Source organism: Selaginella moellendorffii, unplaced genomic scaffold (assembly GCF_000143415.4).
Source record: "Selaginella moellendorffii unplaced genomic scaffold, v1.0 SELMOscaffold_91, whole genome shotgun sequence".
NCBI lineage: Eukaryota > Viridiplantae > Streptophyta > Lycopodiopsida > Selaginellales > Selaginellaceae > Selaginella > Selaginella moellendorffii.
The window spans coordinates 587,786-604,680 of NW_003314352.1; the positions used below are offsets into that span (position 1 = coordinate 587,786).

The window sequence follows — 16,895 nt, forward strand, 5'->3', positions numbered from 1 at the left end:
CAAATGTGTACATTTATGCCTTGAAGGACAATTATTTACAAAAAAAAGGAAGAAAAATCAGGTTTTTACGATCTTATCTTTAGAAATAGAACTAATATAAGTTGAGGATGGGAAAAATATTTGGGAGAATAAGGGCATGCTATTCTTCTGTTAGCAATGGCGAGTGATAGCAAGTGTGTAGATGTGGAGGCTTGGGGGCGCAAGCCGGGGGTCTATCTGTACACCTTGAGGAATGGAGGCATCACTGCCAGGATCACGAACTGGGGAGCGACCATCGTCTCGCTCTGCCTCAGGGATCCTTCAGGTTTGAGAATAATCCTTGGTTTTCTCTCTAGATTTGAATTTTGCAGCTGGAGAGGACATTGATATCGTTCTGGGATTTGATTCCTGCGATCCTTACATGGTATCTTCTCTTCTTTGTTGTTTTTTTCGCCCTTCTTCTTCTTCTTCTTCTTCTTAGAGTCGTCGTTTTTCCAGGATGGAACCTCGCCGTATTTTGGATGCATTGTTGGTCGCGTAGCGAACCGGATCAAAGACGCATCTTTTTCCATGGATGGAGTCACGTACACTCTGCCTGCCAATAACAACATGAACACTCTTCATGGTACGCTTGCTCTTTTCTGCCTGGACTTTCCTCACTGTGAAGTTTGTGTGGGACAAAAACAAAAAAACAAAAAAACACCATCCACACTGCACAGGTGGTGAAGTTGGATATGACAAAGTGCTGTGGCAGTCGCAAATTGTCAAGGAATCTCAGGTCCCAGTGGTCGAATTTACGTACCACAGCAGCGATGGCGAGCAAGGTATAGCTTCCTCGCTTTCGACTTCCTGTACAGCTTTAAAGCTTTCTCTTCCTTTTCGTGAAGGATTCCCGGGCGAGCTGGACGTTTCAGTAACTTATGCTCTTCACGAGAACGAGCTGCGCGTGGAAATGAGAGCTGTGCCGGCGAGCAAGCAAACTCCGGTCAGCCTTGCGCAGCACACGTACTGGAACCTGGCGGGGCACAAGAGCGGCAGCATCCTCGACCACACCATTTGCATCTCGGCCTCTCGCTACACTCCAGTGGACGACTTCCAAATTCCCACTGGCGAGCTCGCCCCCGTCGCAGGCACCGCCTTTGATTTCCTGCAAGAGGCCAGGATCGGTTCCAGGATTGATCAAGTCGAGGGGGGATACGATCACAACTACGTGCTGGATCAGAAGCAAGGACCTGGGCTTTGCTTTGCTGCCAGGGTGAGAGATCCATCCAGTGGAAGAACGATGGAGCTTCTCACGGACGCGCCGGGCTTGCAGTTCTACACGGGGAACTTCTTGGTGGCAGAGGCTGGAAAAGATGGAGAGGTTTACAGGAAGCACGCCGGGCTTTGCCTCGAGACGCAGGGATTTCCAAATGCCGTGAACGACGCAAGGTTCCCGAGCGTGATGGTTTCCCCCGGGGAAGTTTACAGGCACCAGATGGTGTTTAGATTCTCCGTGACACAAAAGGAAAAAACAAAGTGTTTGCTCGAGTGATTGATAGCAGCTTTCGGCCGACGTAAGATCATGAGCTTTAAATTCTCTGGTCCGAGGATAAAAACACGAGGAACTGGCTAACAACTTGGCTGCTGCAGTGGAGCATTCAAGGTACTGGGAGGAGAGGATTGATTGATAGTGTCATTCCATCCACACAGCAGATAATAAGTTTACAGAGCAAGACGATTGATCCTATAACAAACATAGCAACGAACACAGAGAGAGAGAGAGAGATCACAGTGGAATTTATAAAGAATCCATAGCTTAGAGAAAATGTTACAGCTTGATCTCAAATTCATGGGTGTCTCTGACCATGCTCTTTTCGTTTTTGGTGTCTTGTGGAGCCATGATGTTTTGCAGTACTTGTCTTTCAAGTTTCATGTGGAGGAAATAAGAGATTTTGACAAGACATTCAAAGAGCGAAAGGGGAGACGAGATCCATCCCGCGGGGCCCTAAGTGAGAAGATCAAAGTTTGGAAACCAATGCGAGAATTGCTGCTCGCTCGCCTGTTCTCTCACGCTTTGACGAAAGAGTTTAGCAATGGACGGGTGGGGATGCGCTTAAACCCAACGGCTGGGATGGAGTCTCGTACGGATGAGATTGAGAAATTAATGAGCCAGCGAGGAAGCGCGTCGGTCTCGTCTGGTGTTTTTTACCAGCATGTACGGTAATAAAGCGCAGTTTCCCCCCCTAAATTTGGGGGTGCCAATCACTGCCGCCAAATCCACCAACTCGCACTTACGCCCGCCCTCTGGTAAAAAATAAGTGCCCCCATTTCACTAAAACAGCTTTTAACCTTGTCCTTTCATCGTCAATGTTTTGAATGTCCGCCATAGCCATCAATCTTTGGGGGCCTGGCTTGGCTTTGCCGCGCGACACGGGCGGCGCATCGATCGATCGCTAGCGGCTGGCAGCGAAGCGAGAGGATTCTCCGTGTTTTCTTGCTCGCGGCTGCCAATGGGGGTGGATTCTAGGACAAAGATGATCCTGCCCAGTCGATGTCTGTGCTGTGCTTGCGAGCGCCAATGCGTGGCGGGCGCAGGCGCTGTTCTTGGCCATGGGTGCACAGCTGGAATCGCAATTCGAGGTTCGTGATGTGATGTTTCCAGGTATTTCGACTCCCTTGGCGCCGCTGCGCGATCGACGACCCCGGCACTAGCAGCATTGGATGAGGCGGCGGAGTAGAATCTAGCGCAGGAAGAGATGAGAATTTCCAGGATTGCCTTGGTCGTCGTCGCGATAATCTCCGGCCTTGATCCTGGATCCGCGCAGTCGAGCGGCGCCGAATCGGACAGGGAATCGCTACGAATCTTTCTCCAAGGCGCGCTTCCAGCGCAACCGGCATTCAATCTCTCCGGCTCGCCCTGCCGCTGGCCGGGCGTCAGCTGCTCGGACACGGATAGCCGGGTCACTCGCATCGATTGGCAGGGCTGGGAGTTGCGAGGATCCATCCCACAGGACTCCATTGGCAGGCTCGATTCGCTGCTCTACCTCAATCTCTACAACAACTCCATCTCGGGCACTCTCCCGCCGGATCTATGGGACCTCCCGCAGCTCCAGTACCTCAACCTCTCCAGGAACCTCCTCCAGGGATCCATGTCCATCGCGCTGGGTCGGCCATCGGGGCTCTTCTTCCTGGATCTCTCGCAAAACCATCTTGCCGGCCAGATTCCTCCCAGCATTGGGCTGCTCAAGAGCTTGGTGATGTTGAATCTCAGCCGGAACGACTTCCAGGATCTGGTCCCAGGTGCCATCTTCGGCTGCTCGTTCCTGCGGACGCTCGACCTCTCCTACAACAGGATCTCGGGGGTCTTCCCGTCGGGGCTCTCGCATTTGGTCCAGCTCCAGGCTCTCTACCTCAACAACAACATGCTGAGTGGAATGGTGCCGCCGGAGACGAGCCGGCTACACTACCTCGCGGTGCTGGATCTCTCCGAGAACCACTTCACGGGGCCTTTTCCCCGAGTGGACGGGCTCAGGAAGCTGGAGGTTCTCAACATCTCGGGGAACTTTTTGGGTGGGACGATTCCAACGGGCACTTTCCGCATCCCCGGATTGAGGAAGTTCTCGGCCAGGAGCAACTTTTTCGTGGGGAGTTTACCAACACCGTCGCTCATGCACAGCACCTTGAGCTACATCGATCTGGGGCAGAACAACTTGTCAGGAAATGTTTCTGTGGGGATCTGGAGTATGAACTCGGTAGAAACTCTGCGGCTGGACGGAAACAGCTTGTCTGGGCTTTTGCCATCGCAGGTCGGTGCTGCATTGAAGGAGCTCGACCTCAAAAACAACGAGTTCAGCGGCCCCGTTTCTTCCGACTTGGGAGCGTTCCAAAGTCTTGCGTACTTGGACTTGTCAACAAACAGGCTGAGTGGGCCTCTACCGGAGAAGTTGACCGGGTTCCCGTCCTTGGTCCATCTCGGGCTGGACAACAATCCGTTTGTGGAGAGCAGGTTCCCAAAGCTTCAAGAACTCAAAAAGCTCGAGTACTTGAATCTTTCCGCGACTCAGCTCACCGGAGGCATTCCCGAAGAGATTGGCAATCTCCAGACGTTGAAGCAGCTGGACCTCTCGCACAACGAGCTCAACGGAACGCTTCCCGAAAGTCTGGGAAGCCTGGTGGGATTGACTTCGCTGGACATGTCGTACAATCAACTCAATGGCTCCATTCCCAACTCCATGGCCAGGTTGACACAGCTACAGCACTTGAACTTTTCGTACAATGATCTCAGTGGAGATGTTCCCGGCTGGCCCTTCATGCTCCCTTCAGGCTTACTGGGGAACAAGGTACTACTTGCCAACTTTCCTCTCTGATAATTTCTTTCGTTCTTTTCTCCGTAGCCCCAAAAGCTGATCTCTTTTTCTATGACAGGGACTGTGTGGGCGTGTGCTGAATGTGCCTTGCCCGCGAGAAATAGTACCGTCGTCGGGCCACAGTCCATCAGACAACAGCGAGCACAACATCCGGGACTCACCACACAGGAGGCATTTGCGAGTCGCAGTCATAGTCGGCATTGTCACGGGATCAGCAGCTGCAATCCTCTGCGTCGTGGCCGGACTCTGCTACTGCCGGGGCAGCGTCAAAGTTTTCAACAAGAAGCAAGAGCCAACAAAGGAGGAGCGCTTCATCTCCATGTCGGGCCCCTTCTCGTCCGAGATGGATCCATCAGTGTGGGCGGCGGGGGTCCGGGATCCACACACCATTCCAGTGGTGATGTTTGAGAAGCCGCTACTCAACCTCACATTCTCGGATCTCGTCCAGGCCACCGCCAACTTTAGCAAGGACGCGCAAGTCCCCGACGGCGGCTGTGGCCCGGTCTTCCAAGGCGTCCTCCCAGGTGGAATCCACGTTGCGGTGAAGATCCTCGGCGAGGGGATACCATCCGAGGACGTGGCATCCGCTTGTGCACAGCTAGCAGCCATCGGCCGGCTCAAGCATCCCAACGTGGTACCGCTGCTGGGCTACTGCATGGTCGGGGTGGAGAGGCTGCTGGTTTACGACTACGTCCAGGACGGGGGCGACCTGTATGGCCGGCTCCACGAGCTGCCCGAGGGTATGCCCAACACCGAGGACTGGTCAACGGACACTTGGGAGCACGGGCAGGAGGGGACTACTAACGCGGCGGTGCTGGCCGTGCTGCCGTGGTCGGTCCGCCACCGCGTCGCGCTGTGTACCGCCCGGGCTCTGGCGTTCTTGCACCACGGCTGCAGCCCCCCGGTGGTGCATGGCGACGTGAAGGCGAGCAACGTGCTTCTGGACGCAGAGTGTGAGGCTCGGCTGGCCGGGACTGGGCTGGCGCAGCTCGTGGAGATTGGGACCGGAGAGGCCGGCTACGTGCCGCCGGAGTTTGGCAGCAGCAGCTCCAATGCCGGAAACAACAACAGCAACAGCAACTCCGGCTCCTCCCGCGAGATGTCGCCGAAGGCCGACGTTTACTCGTTCGGGGTGGTGCTCCTGGAGCTTGTGACGGGTAAGAGGCCCGTCGGGGACGACTACCCGGGAGGCCACGGCAACCAAGGCGGGGTTGTGCAGTGGACGAGGTGGCTGGTCAAAGAGAAGCGGGGTTTCAAGGCTCTGGACGTGAGGGTGATGCAAGGGGACGAGGACATGACCGAGATGCTCGAGGCTTTGAGAGTGGCCTACTTGTGCACGGCGGAGACTCCCAGCAAGAGACCCACAATGCAACAGGTTGTGGGGCTGCTCAAGGACTTGCGGCCATCGACCTCGATCTCCGGAGAGCTGGTTGGAGGGTCCTTCTGATCCACGTACAGGTGCTTTTGGCGGTTCTTGCTGAGGTCAGCTAGCTTTGTTTTCTTCTCGTTTTGCTATTTGTTTTGATCCCGTGCGTCCTGTTACAGGAGATCCGGATCGATAGCAACAAAAACAAATGACACTACTGAAACCCAACAGTGATCTCTCTAGAACAGGAGATGATTCCTCTCCGCGGAAACTCTTAACTGGCAGCTAAGGTAGCAGTAAAATATGATTTGTTCTTCGCGAGTCCTCTATCTATTCCCAGTGGATCGCACGTCAGTACAAAAGAATGCGCTCCTTCCGAATTCGTGTCCCCAACAAAATCCAATTGTTGCTTAAACTTCCATCTTCGAAACGACGAAATCGAAAGAGAACTTCTCAAACGCGGCCCCACGCGTTGGGCCGTCCCGCTGCACGAAGCCTGCACGTCACAGGTTATTCCGCTCGCTCTCCGGCATATTCCGACAAAATCTGACGGCATATCCGTGGGATGCCGCACATTCCGCTTGCCGGCTCACGGCCGTCAATGAAAATGACCTAATAAAACAGGGCGCGTTCCAATGCAGCGTGGAAGGAAGAAGTTTAGCCGCGTGATTGTTTTTTGTGAAATCGTCAAATCCACTCCCTCTTGCACGGGTAATTCCCTTCTTATAGCTGTGATCGCGATATAGAGCCCACAGCAGTAGAAAGACCCCACGAATTTTTCCACATCCCAGCGATCTAGAAATCCATGGTGGCGCAAAAATGACTTAGTCCCTCCCGCACTGTGGCGACGCCGCTAAAGTCGCTGCATCCATGCCAATTCTTCTCTCCTCGCGTTTCTCAGCACGAATCGGTCGCAGGTTTTAGCTGGTCCTTCTTAGTCCTCTCTAGGCCATCAGCACTTCATAAGCACCAGCATCATCGATCAAAATGGCCTCTTCGCAGCAGCAGCAGCAGCAGCAGAGCACTCGCACAAATAGCTTCCGCAATCCCGCGGCCGCTCCAAACAGCACAGGTCCTCAGCTTCGATCCTCCAGCGGCCGCTACCGGTATGCTTCACGCGACGAGAGCGAGATGTCCGATATCATGTCCACCGCCGACTTCCCCGTGAGCGGGGAGTTCCTGAATCCTTACACGGTGCACATACCCCCGACGCCGGACAACCAGCCTATGAACTTCTCGGGCCCGACAGCACCGCAGCAAGCGTCCCAGCAGTTCGTCTCAAGCGCCATCTTCACCGGAGGATACAACGCCATCACCCGCGGCCACATCATGGAGAAGCACCCCGAGCACGGCCAGCAGCTCCTCACCGGGCCTTCCACCTGCGGCGTCCGGGGCTGCGACCAGCTCGCAATGAGGGACGAGCAAGGCAACGAGATCCATCCCTGCGAGTGCGGCTTTAGCATCTGTAAGGAGTGCTTCATCGACGCCGTCTCCAACGGTGGAATCTGTCCCGGCTGCAAGGAGGTGTACAAGGAGGAGGAGGAGGAGGATGACGAGCGGGAGACGGAGTCCAAGACCAAAGCTCTCACTCCCACTTCTGGCGCCTCTGCCGCCACCACCACGGCCACTGCCAAGGCCGATCCCCGGAGGCTTGGATCCCGGAAGAACACCATGATCGTGAAGCAGTCGGAGTTTGACCACGCCCAGTGGCTCTTCGAGACCAAAGGTACCTATGGATATGGAAACGCTCACTGGCCACCCAACGATTATAACTTCGGCCCGGATGCCGATCCACCTGCCTTTAACGAGCGGTCCAAGCGCCCCCTGGCCAGGAAATCTAGCATCCCAGCCGCCATCATCAGCCCATACAGGTACTTTGCTCGATCCGCAAACTTTGTCTTTTGTCTGCTAACATTTTTTTTTTCTGGACTCCAGGTTCTTAGTGCTCTTCCGGATGGTTGTCCTGGTCCTGTTCCTCATGTGGCGAGTGACGAATCCAAACCGTGACGCAGTGTGGCTGTGGGGTATGTCCGTCGCCTGTGAGATCTGGTTTGCCTTCTCGTGGCTGCTCGATCAGCTGCCAAAGCTAGTTCCGGTTAACCGGCACACGGACTTGGAGGCGCTCAAAGAAAGGTTTGAGAAGCCGGGTCCGAACAATCCCAAGGGACGGTCTGATCTTCCAGGCGTGGACCTGTTCGTCTCTACTGCTGATCCCGAGAAGGAGCCACCACTCGTCACTGCCAACACTATCCTGTCCATTCTAGCCGCAGAATACCCCGTCGAGAAGACCGCCTGCTATCTTTCTGACGATGGAGGAGCACTGTTAACCTTCGAGGCACTAGCCGAGGCCGCCAGTTTTGCTCAGACCTGGGTCCCCTTCTGCCGCAAGCACGTGATCGAGCCTCGCAATCCCGAGACGTATTTCGCGCTGAGAGGCGATCCAACCAAGAACAAGTCGCGTCCTGATTTCGTAAAGGACAGGAGACGAGTGAAGCGTGAGTACGACGAGTTCAAAGTCAGGATCAACGGCCTACCTGAGGCGATCCGGCGGAGGTCCGATGCCTACAATGCGCACGAGGAGATCAAAGCCAAGCGAGCACAGATCGAGAGCGGCAGAGACGTGACAGAGCCTCTCAACATCCCAAAAGCGACCTGGATGTCCGATGGCACACACTGGCCAGGAACTTGGACGGTGACGTCGTCGGAGCATGGTCGAGGTGATCACGCTGGTATCATCCAAGTAAGTTTTTTCGCCACCTTTTGTTTTTCCTTGAAAAGTTGGCTGACTCGATCTGTGGCTGTTCCCAGGTGATGCTGGCTCCTCCAAGCAGTGACCCAATCCTCGGCACCCCCGATACTTCTACCATCATCGACACCACCGGCATCGACACCCGCCTTCCAATGCTGGTCTACGTCTCTCGAGAGAAGCGCCCCGGCTACGACCACAACAAGAAAGCCGGAGCCATGAACGCGCTCGTCCGGGCCAGCGCCATCATGTCCAACGGAGCCTTCATCCTCAACCTCGACTGCGACCACTACATCTACAACGCGCTCGCTATCCGTGAGGCGATGTGCTTCATGATGGACCGCACCGGCGACCAGATCTGCTACGTCCAGTTCCCCCAGCGGTTCGAGGGGATCGACCCCAACGACCGCTACGCCAACCACAACTCCGTCTTCTTCGACGTCAACATGCGAGCTCTGGACGGAATCCAGGGCCCCGTCTACGTTGGCACCGGCTGCTGCTTCCGGAGAACCGCCCTCTACGGCTTCGACCCCCCAAGAGTGAAAGACCGAGGCTGCTGCGGCGGAGGAAGGAAGAAAACATCCAAGACCAAGAGCATCGAGGACGACGACGTCGAGCTCCAGCTCTTGCCAAAGCGGTTCGGCAACTCGGCCGGTTTCGCTGCTTCCGTCCCTGTTGCCGAGTTCCAAGGCCGGCCTCTAGCAGAGCAGGGTGCGAAGAACGGTCGACCACCTGGAGCTCTTCTCGCCCCCCGCGAGCCTCTCGATGCCACCACGGTCGCGGAGGCCATTCACGTTATCTCGTGCTTCTACGAGGGGAAGACCGAGTGGGGGCAGCGAGTCGGATGGATCTACGGCTCGGTCACCGAGGACGTGGTCACCGGCTTCCGGATGCACAACCGCGGGTGGAGGTCGATCTACTGCGTCACCAAAGTCGACGCCTTCCACGGCACAGCTCCCATCAACCTCACCGATCGTCTCCACCAGGTCCTCCGCTGGGCCACCGGCTCGGTCGAGATTTTCTTCTCCAGGAACAACGCTCTCTTCGCCAACACCCGGCTTAAGTTCCTCCAGAGGATCGCCTACCTCAACGTTGGCGTCTATCCCTTCACCTCGATCTTCCTCGTCGTCTACTGCTTCCTCCCAGCGCTGTCGCTCTTCACAGGAGAGTTCATCGTCCAGACGCTGAGCACCACCTTCCTGGTCTACCTCTTCGTCATCACGCTCACGCTGTGCCTGCTAGCGGTGCTCGAGATCCGGTGGTCGGGTATCACCCTGGACGAATGGTGGCGGAACGAGCAGTTCTGGCTGATCGGCGGAACCAGCGCTCACCTCGTGGCGGTCCTCCAGGGGCTGCTCAAGGTGGTCGCAGGCATTGATATCTCCTTCACGCTCACGTCCAAGGCCGCTGGAGACGAGCAGGACGTGTATGCCGACCTCTACATCGTCAAGTGGTCGGCGCTCATGATCCCGCCCATCACGATCATGCTCACCAATCTCATCGCCATCGCCGTGGCGGTGTCGCGTGAGATCTACTCCGAGGTCCCGCGCTGGAGCCAGCTCCTGGGCGGGGTGTTCTTCAGCTTCTGGGTGCTGTGCCATCTCTATCCCTTCGCCAAGGGCCTGATGGGCCGCAAGGGCAGGGCTCCCACGATCGTCTTCGTCTGGGCGGGGCTCCTGGCTATCATAATCTCGCTGCTGTGGGTGTCGCTGAGGAACCCTAGCGGCGCCAACAACATTGGAGGGGGATTCCAGTTCCCATAGCCATACCCGAGACAATGCAGCTCCATTCTTCGCCCAGTTGCCGCCGCGGCTGCTCCACGGAGCATTGTAGATCGAGAGAGAAGGACTGGATCGATTCGGGGCGATCGATCGATCGATTTTTTGGACGCCAATGCGCGCCGCGAAAGAAAAAAAAAAAACTTTGTGAATAAAGGAACCCTAAATCCAAAATGGGTTGAGGTCGAAGAGTTAGGGTTTTCCGGAGCGCAGAGCTAGGCGGGAGAACGCACGCGGCGAGAGATGGTATGTTTTCCTTGTGCTGATCGATCGATCGCGCGTTTCTTAGGGTTTTTTTCGCGCAGCTTCCGCTTTCGCTGCTCAAGACAGCGCATGGGCACCCAATGGTGAGTGATGTTCTTCGTTTCCTTCTTTGTCTGAAAATTCGCTTGGGTAGCTAGTGGAGCTCAAGAATGGAGAGACTTACAATGGGCATTTGGTGAGCTGCGATAGCTGGATGAACATCCATCTACGAGAAGTTATTTGCACTTCCAAGGCGAGTGATGTTTTCTCCTTCCTTTCTTTTCTCATCCTTCTTCTCTCCAGGATGGAGACCGGTTTTGGAGAATGCCCGAGTGCTACATCAGGGGCAACACCATCAAGTATCTTCGTGTTCCAGACGAGGTGAGCGATTTCCATTCGCGTTACTGCCGAGCTTGTTTGTGAGGGAGAGATCCTCACTCACTTCGTTTGAACCAGGTGATTGACAAGGTCCAAGAAGAAACCAAGCGCTCTGGTAAATCTTCCTCTTCTCCTGGTTCTAGTTTTCTCACAGATCTGGCTTTACAGATAGAAAGCCCCCGAGCGTCGGGCGTGGCCGCGGAAGAGGGGAGGTTGTAGGACGAGGCAGGGGGCGAGGGCCGCAAGAAGGAGGCCGAGGAGGCCGTGGAGCTCCAAGAGGAGGCCGAGGTACCAAGTTTGTCTCTGCGAATAAGAACCTTTTTTCACTTCGTTCTTTGCTTTGTTTTTGTAGGTGGTCGGGGTCGTGGCTGATGATTCACATACGTCGCAAAGATCTGGGAAAAGAGAGACTTGTGCATGAAAGTTTTGTAGAGCTCCTCTAAGATTTGAAGATTTGAGAGCTACTATTTTCAGTGTATCACCATATCAATTTTATTGGCATCTACAAAACTTTGATCATACTTCAAAGTGATAGTCTTCCAGCCAGATAAGCACTTCGTTTCTCTGCAATGAACAAGCAGAAAAAATATGAGATTTCCAAGTGATAAATCTTACTCTTAAGAAAGCTGGAGTGCTATCGGGATCGTTGTAGCGAGCAAGCAAGTAGCCATCCGCAGGCTTAAGATCATCTCTGCAAAGACTGTCTCTCAAGAGCTTTTGCTTTTCCATGACGAGTTCTTCGGTGACTGCGCCGCTAAACTTGATCGCAGCAGCGTAGACTCTGCTCACTTCACGTAGAGTTAGCTCACTGGAGTTTGGAGGAGGCAATCTAGAACAATTTAAAGATCAGTAATGCTTTACTTGGTTCTACTTACTTCGGGAGCTCGCAATTCAACGGCAAGACAATCTGGATCACGTCGCTGCAATCCTGGCTCTGCCTCGCTGTAAAAACTGGTGTGGTCATTTTCATCTTCTCCTCGCGTTGGTTCTTTCCAAAGATGTACCTGTTCTCGCGACGTGAAGCGCTTAACTTGCTTAGAATAATAATTTACCCGGCAACGCTGTTGAAACCGCTTGAGCTAGCCAGTCCATCAGTCGTGGTTTCGACTACTAGAAATGCGTCATACTTCCGAATCTACATTTGTTTTTCAGCAGTCAGTATTAGAAAAAAAAAGGGGGAAAAGAACAGAACCTCGTAATACTTGGTTCTCTTCAAAGCCGTGTATTTTGGAGTTTCCAAGCCGGGTGTTTTGAAAGGTCGCATCTATTACAAAAAATCATAAAAGAATCGTCATAGAATAGAGAGCTTGCCTGCTTCAACACGTCCATGACGGCCTCAAACGAGAAATAGTCATTGTTGTCTACAGAATCCCAGTAGTCCTGTTCTACAACGAGATGAAGTGCCTGTGAAACGAAAAAGCTCGAAGTTACCACATGGCTGCGAAATCTTCCAGTGCTCAAGTTGACTCCCATGACCGAAACTCCTGTAATCAGCAGCACTGGCTTCCATGGCAACAGTTTGAAGGTCATGTTCATTGTCCATCGTGTCGTGATCTCGTCCTGTTTTGTCTGTGGAAAATCGAGAATACAGCAGCCGAGTCAAGCCTAGAAAACAATGGCCTCGTCAAACCTTCTTGGCCTCGTGAAGGATAAATTCGACGTTGAAAACCACGCGGAGGAGCTGGAGGTTGAAAAGGTACCCGCTCAGAGTGTCATACTTGGTGATGGGATCTCTAAACTCCACTCGCTCCTCGTAGCGGGTCCTGTCGATTCCCTGGTCGTCAAACAGGTGTGGCAAATCCTTCTCCAGGAACCCGACCAAACTTTCCGCATCAGTAGCAACAGGAGTGGCAGTAGCAGAGACTCGCCTAGACAAGCGGGGCACCGATACTCTGCTGTGGAACTTGGACGGCTTCGCTCCAGGCAGCTTGGGAAACTTACAGCAGCTACGACCACCAGAGGCAAAAAACTGTGAGGGAAGAAGTCCCGTCGCCATAGCCACCTTTAAGCTGAAGTTAGCATTTGATGAAAGAAAAAATTTATGTAGACCTCTCAATCTTCAATCTTGGCCATATGAGAGACACCTTGCAGAAAACTACATGTTACTGAAAACTCCAAAGCCTGCATTTAGCATTTAAAAGACGTCAGAGGAAAATTCTGAGAATGAAAGTTCTACGAACCTCTTTCCTCGTTTTGCTCTTCATTCACTTTGAATCCATGTAGAAACTACATCGTACGCAGTTCCTGGAAAACAATTCTTTGTCAGCAAGATAAAGGACCATATTCTGACGAACCTGTTTGCCTCGTTCACGATCCAATTCTCTTTCGTGATATTGCCATGAACTATACCATCGTTGCAGTCATCAGCTGATTGGAGAGCAGCAAGTATGGAGCCACGCCAGTCTCGTCGTCTTTCAGCCCAAAAAACCTCTTTGAAACTCTCTCCCCGCGCTGGAACTCTCCATGCGTCTCACACCCTCCAAGCACGGCAGTCCACTCCACAGCATTGGGCTCAAACGGCATCAGCTCGACGAGCTCCTCGGCGTCGTTCAATCGGCCAGCTCGTCCCAGGAGATCCAGCATGCAGCAGTAGTGATCCCGCGTCGGGAAGCTGCTAAAGTCGGCGGTGATAGAGTGGAAGTGGCTGCGACCATCCTCGACCAGTCCAGCATGGCTGCAAGTCGAGATCACGCACAGGAACGTCACAAAGTCGGGGACGATCCCGTCCAAGTTGAGCAGCCAGTAGAGCTCCAAAACTCTCCTCCCCTGACCCTTTTGAGCGTAGGACGAGATCATCGCGTTCCAAGTCTCGATCGTCTTCCTCGCCGCCATCTCGTCGAAGATCTCTCTCGCCTCCGCCAGCTTCCCGCATTTTCCATAGAGGTTGAGCAGCGCGGTCTTGACGATCGCGCACTCACCCAGCTCCTCCACGCCTTGGACGATCCAGTGCACAGTTCTTCCCTCGTCGAGCCTCGTGAGGTTCGCGCAGGCGTCGAGAACCGTGACGCACGAGATCTTGTCCGCAGTCACTCCTTCCACATCCATCTCGCGGAAAACTTCGATCGCGAGAGAGTACTCGGCGCTCTGGATCATCGCTCCCATCATCGCATTCCACGACACGAGTGACCTCCCCGGCATCCGCTGGAAAAATCTCTCGGCCTCGGGGAGCTCTCCATTGGATCCACACGCCACGATCATGCTCGTCCAGCAGACGTGATCCCTGGCGCTGGAAAGCCCGTGGAAGAGCTCCCTCGCTCGATCGATCTCGCCATTTTCAGCGAAGGCCGCGATCATCGAGGTGTGGAGAATCACATCACCGCCGGAGCTCACCGAGTCATACACCTCCTTGGCGCTCGCGGTGGATCCAAACTTTCCATACATACTCACGAGCGAGGTAGCGACGAGAACATCCGCGGCCAGGCAAGCGGTAGCGGCGCGCGAGTGAAGATCTTTGCCGAGCTCCACCGCCAGCGCGGAGGCGCAGGCATCGATGCACGACACGAATGTGATGTGATCCGGCGGCACGTCCATCCGCCGGAACAACGCGATCGCCTCCGCCGCACGGCCCGCCCGGACGAGCGCGGTGATTATCGTGTTCCAGGATACCACGTCGCGGCGCGGCATCTCCTGGAACAGCGCCTTCGCGTCGTCAAGATACCCGGTCTGGGCAAATGCTGTAACAATGATGTTCCAGGAGATGCTGTTCTTCCGGATCTCCGGCATCCGGTGGAAGATCGCGCGCACCTCGGCAAGATCTCCACCTTGCGCGTAGGCGAGCATCAGCAAGTGCCAGGAGACCGAATTGGGCTCCGCGATGGAGTCGAAGACGCACCGAGCGGATGCCGTGCTGCCGCAATTGCCATACATCTGGACGAGGAGATTCTGGAGGAAGATGTCGCGCTCCAATCCGGTGTTGACGATGTGCCGGTGGATTCTCCTCCCCTGATCCAGGGCCTGGCGACTGCCGCATTGGCGGAGGAGCGATGCAAACGTGTTCTTGTCCGCGGTCTCGCTGCGATCCAGGAGACCGAGGCTCGCGGTGAGATGATCCTGGTGCTTCTTGCCGCCGCTGGAAACGATCCTGGGAGGGATTCTTGCTGCTTGGAAGCGAAACCTTGTCCATTGCTTCATTCATCTTCTTCTTCCATAAACCCTAAATATTGTCTCCAGCCATGGCGGAGCTGCGCGAGCGATTGTGGCGCCCCGCCGCGCAGCGGAATGTGAGGAACGTCTGGTCTTCGATTGCGGCGGCGCGATCGTCGTGGTCGGCGGCTTCCAGCAAGGGCCTCTCGGCAGCCACTGGATTCGTCAATGCTTTCCTCACGCAGGGGTAGTTCTTCCAATCTGGATCGTGCTTGCTCCAATCCTTCTTCGCAGATATTTGGTGTCCATGGATTTGGGAGTGCTGGAAGACATGCCTGGCCTGCGATCGGCATCGAGCGAGAAGCTCCTGTGCCAGCAGGTTTGAATCAAATCGATCTTTTCAGGAAGATTTATTTTTCTTTCATTTGCAGAGATCAAACTGCCAGGAGCTCGTCTCGGCGTACCAAGAGCTGGTGTGAGTGGATTTTTTCTCCATAGCTTTTGGTTCTTATGCTTGTTTGAGCAGGAAGATGCCACTTCCAGGTTGATTTATGCGGCCAAGTCCATGAGAACCTACGTGAAGGATTCTGGAAGCGTAGCTACATTCTCGCAAGAGAAAGCTTTCGACGGTGACAATGGCGATGGCGATGGAGCTCCCGTGTTCTCAATGCTCACTATCAAATGCTACGGTTTGTTTTCTCGATTTCTTGTGTCCGTATTGATCCTTTTGTCTTTGCAGAAGATTTAGCAACGGAGATCACTGCCATGTACCTTAGAGAACTAAAGATCAAGGTGACGTTTACAATGCAATGGCTTGCTGATCTTACTTATCAACTTCTTCAGTGGCGCATTGCTTCCAAGCTCTTGGGTTTCCAGGACAATGAAGTTCTCTCCACAGAGAATCTGAGAGCTCTTCATTGCTTGATGTTCTGCGAGCACGAGTTATCGATAGCTGGACACTGCACAAACCACGATTTACCAAGCTCAGCTCTTGACCTTCCCGGAACCAAACTCGAAAGAGAAGCTCTAGAGGTAACTTGCGAGTGTTTTAACCTTCGAAAGGTGCCAACCAGCTCTTTATAGGTGTGTTTAACTTCTTGGCTTGCCGAGGCTCAAGTCGAGAAAAACAGGTATGCAAAGCCATGAAAGCACTTTTCTCCTAATTACTGCAGCTTTACAGGGTCGAAGAAATGCTGGCTATCGTGAATGACGAGATGTCCAAGGATAAAAGATGAGTACAAGGTACTCGGACCTTCCTTCAAGCTTAAAAGACCGCCTATTCTTTGATTGTGGCGCAGAGATGAGCGCCGTCGAAAATGTGGAGCAACGTGTTTATGGTTCTCTGGCAGATCGTCGCCACTCTCTTGTCAATGCGCCAACGCCACCACCATCCAATAAGCCGCTGCTTCCTGTGCGTTCACAATCCAGGTACCGATGAGTCTACAACACTGTGTAGGAAGAAAGCTTGCTTTTGCTCCCAATGTCTCGAGCAACCAAACGAGCTCTCTCCGTCCTCTGGCGAATTCGACGATGGCCTTGAGACGATCCCGTCCTCATCCTGCTTTCCAGCCGGTTCCAAGTCCCGGAGAAGAGCGATCAAGCTCGTCACCAAGCGCTGCGTCAACTGTTTGATGGGTTACTCGGCCGACTGTCTAGCATTGTGCTGCTGTCCGCTCTCGATCCCACACTTTCTCTTCGTCACGCTTCCCGTGCTACTCTACCGCCGGATCTGCAAGCTTACAACGAAAGCCAAGTCGGTGTCAGCGTACCAGAGGCTGGGCATCAATCCCGACGAGCTCAGGAAACCCAAGGACTCACTACTCAAGGAGGACGAGATCCCTTTCACTGGTTTTGGAGGCGAATACTGGAAAGAGAATTTCGAATCTTAAGAAACGCATAAAGAATATTGTCTTTAAACTTGAAGTTTCAAAATAGTTAATCAAAATATATCTCAAATACAAATTTTATCCCCA

At 54.0% G+C, this 16,895-nt stretch overlaps 7 protein-coding genes across 7 annotated transcripts; 5 read left to right on the forward strand and 2 right to left on the reverse strand.

Annotated features, from left to right (window-relative positions):
• Positions 1-135: 135 nt before the first annotated feature.
• On the forward strand, positions 136-1,827 carry LOC9661833 (aldose 1-epimerase). The gene is made up of 5 exons (XM_002988774.2): positions 136-304; positions 351-403; positions 478-604; positions 699-803; positions 867-1,827. Exons 1-5 carry the CDS (start codon positions 157-159, stop codon positions 1,511-1,513), a joined length of 1,080 nt encoding a protein of 359 aa, XP_002988820.1. The 5' UTR covers positions 136-156; the 3' UTR covers positions 1,514-1,827.
• Positions 1,828-2,301: 474 nt separating this feature from the next.
• On the forward strand, positions 2,302-6,074 carry LOC9661232 (probable LRR receptor-like serine/threonine-protein kinase At2g24230). Its single transcript, XM_024662585.1, has 3 exons — positions 2,302-4,301; positions 4,387-5,810; positions 5,874-6,074. The coding sequence occupies exons 1-2, from the start codon at positions 2,718-2,720 to the stop codon at positions 5,773-5,775; spliced, it is 2,973 nt and encodes a 990-aa protein (XP_024518353.1). The 5' UTR covers positions 2,302-2,717; the 3' UTR covers positions 5,776-5,810; positions 5,874-6,074.
• A 113-nt stretch (positions 6,075-6,187) lies between these two features.
• Positions 6,188-11,358, forward strand: LOC9661233 (cellulose synthase-like protein D3). Its single transcript, XM_002988776.2, has 8 exons — positions 6,188-7,565; positions 7,630-8,434; positions 8,503-10,464; positions 10,524-10,565; positions 10,616-10,842; positions 10,918-10,954; positions 11,008-11,127; positions 11,192-11,358. Exons 1-3 carry the CDS (start codon positions 6,682-6,684, stop codon positions 10,201-10,203), a joined length of 3,390 nt encoding a protein of 1,129 aa, XP_002988822.1. The 5' UTR covers positions 6,188-6,681; the 3' UTR covers positions 10,204-10,464; positions 10,524-10,565; positions 10,616-10,842; positions 10,918-10,954; positions 11,008-11,127; positions 11,192-11,358.
• Positions 10,397-11,360, forward strand: LOC9661234 (sm-like protein LSM4). Its single transcript, XM_024662595.1, has 7 exons — positions 10,397-10,464; positions 10,524-10,565; positions 10,616-10,714; positions 10,765-10,842; positions 10,918-10,954; positions 11,008-11,127; positions 11,192-11,360. The coding sequence occupies exons 1-7, from the start codon at positions 10,462-10,464 to the stop codon at positions 11,209-11,211; spliced, it is 399 nt and encodes a 132-aa protein (XP_024518363.1). The 5' UTR covers positions 10,397-10,461; the 3' UTR covers positions 11,212-11,360.
• LOC9661235 lies at positions 11,264-12,869 on the reverse strand. Its single transcript, XM_002988834.2, has 8 exons — positions 12,470-12,869; positions 12,271-12,408; positions 12,151-12,219; positions 12,032-12,103; positions 11,892-11,974; positions 11,715-11,843; positions 11,455-11,668; positions 11,264-11,403 (listed from the first exon to the last, which is right to left on the reverse strand). Exons 1-8 carry the CDS (start codon positions 12,833-12,835, stop codon positions 11,356-11,358), a joined length of 1,119 nt encoding a protein of 372 aa, XP_002988880.1. The 5' UTR covers positions 12,836-12,869; the 3' UTR covers positions 11,264-11,355.
• Positions 12,752-14,970, reverse strand: LOC112341833 (pentatricopeptide repeat-containing protein At4g02750-like). The gene is made up of 4 exons (XM_024662646.1): positions 13,134-14,970; positions 13,020-13,083; positions 12,889-12,960; positions 12,752-12,808 (listed from the first exon to the last, which is right to left on the reverse strand). Exon 1 carries the CDS (start codon positions 14,968-14,970, stop codon positions 13,183-13,185), a length of 1,788 nt encoding a protein of 595 aa, XP_024518414.1. The 3' UTR covers positions 12,752-12,808; positions 12,889-12,960; positions 13,020-13,083; positions 13,134-13,182.
• Positions 14,971-15,011: 41 nt separating this feature from the next.
• LOC9661834 lies at positions 15,012-16,895 on the forward strand. The gene is made up of 8 exons (XM_024662596.1): positions 15,012-15,169; positions 15,217-15,301; positions 15,354-15,395; positions 15,449-15,611; positions 15,662-15,714; positions 15,766-15,954; positions 16,006-16,052; positions 16,103-16,895. The coding sequence occupies exons 1-8, from the start codon at positions 15,012-15,014 to the stop codon at positions 16,155-16,157; spliced, it is 792 nt and encodes a 263-aa protein (XP_024518364.1). The 3' UTR covers positions 16,158-16,895.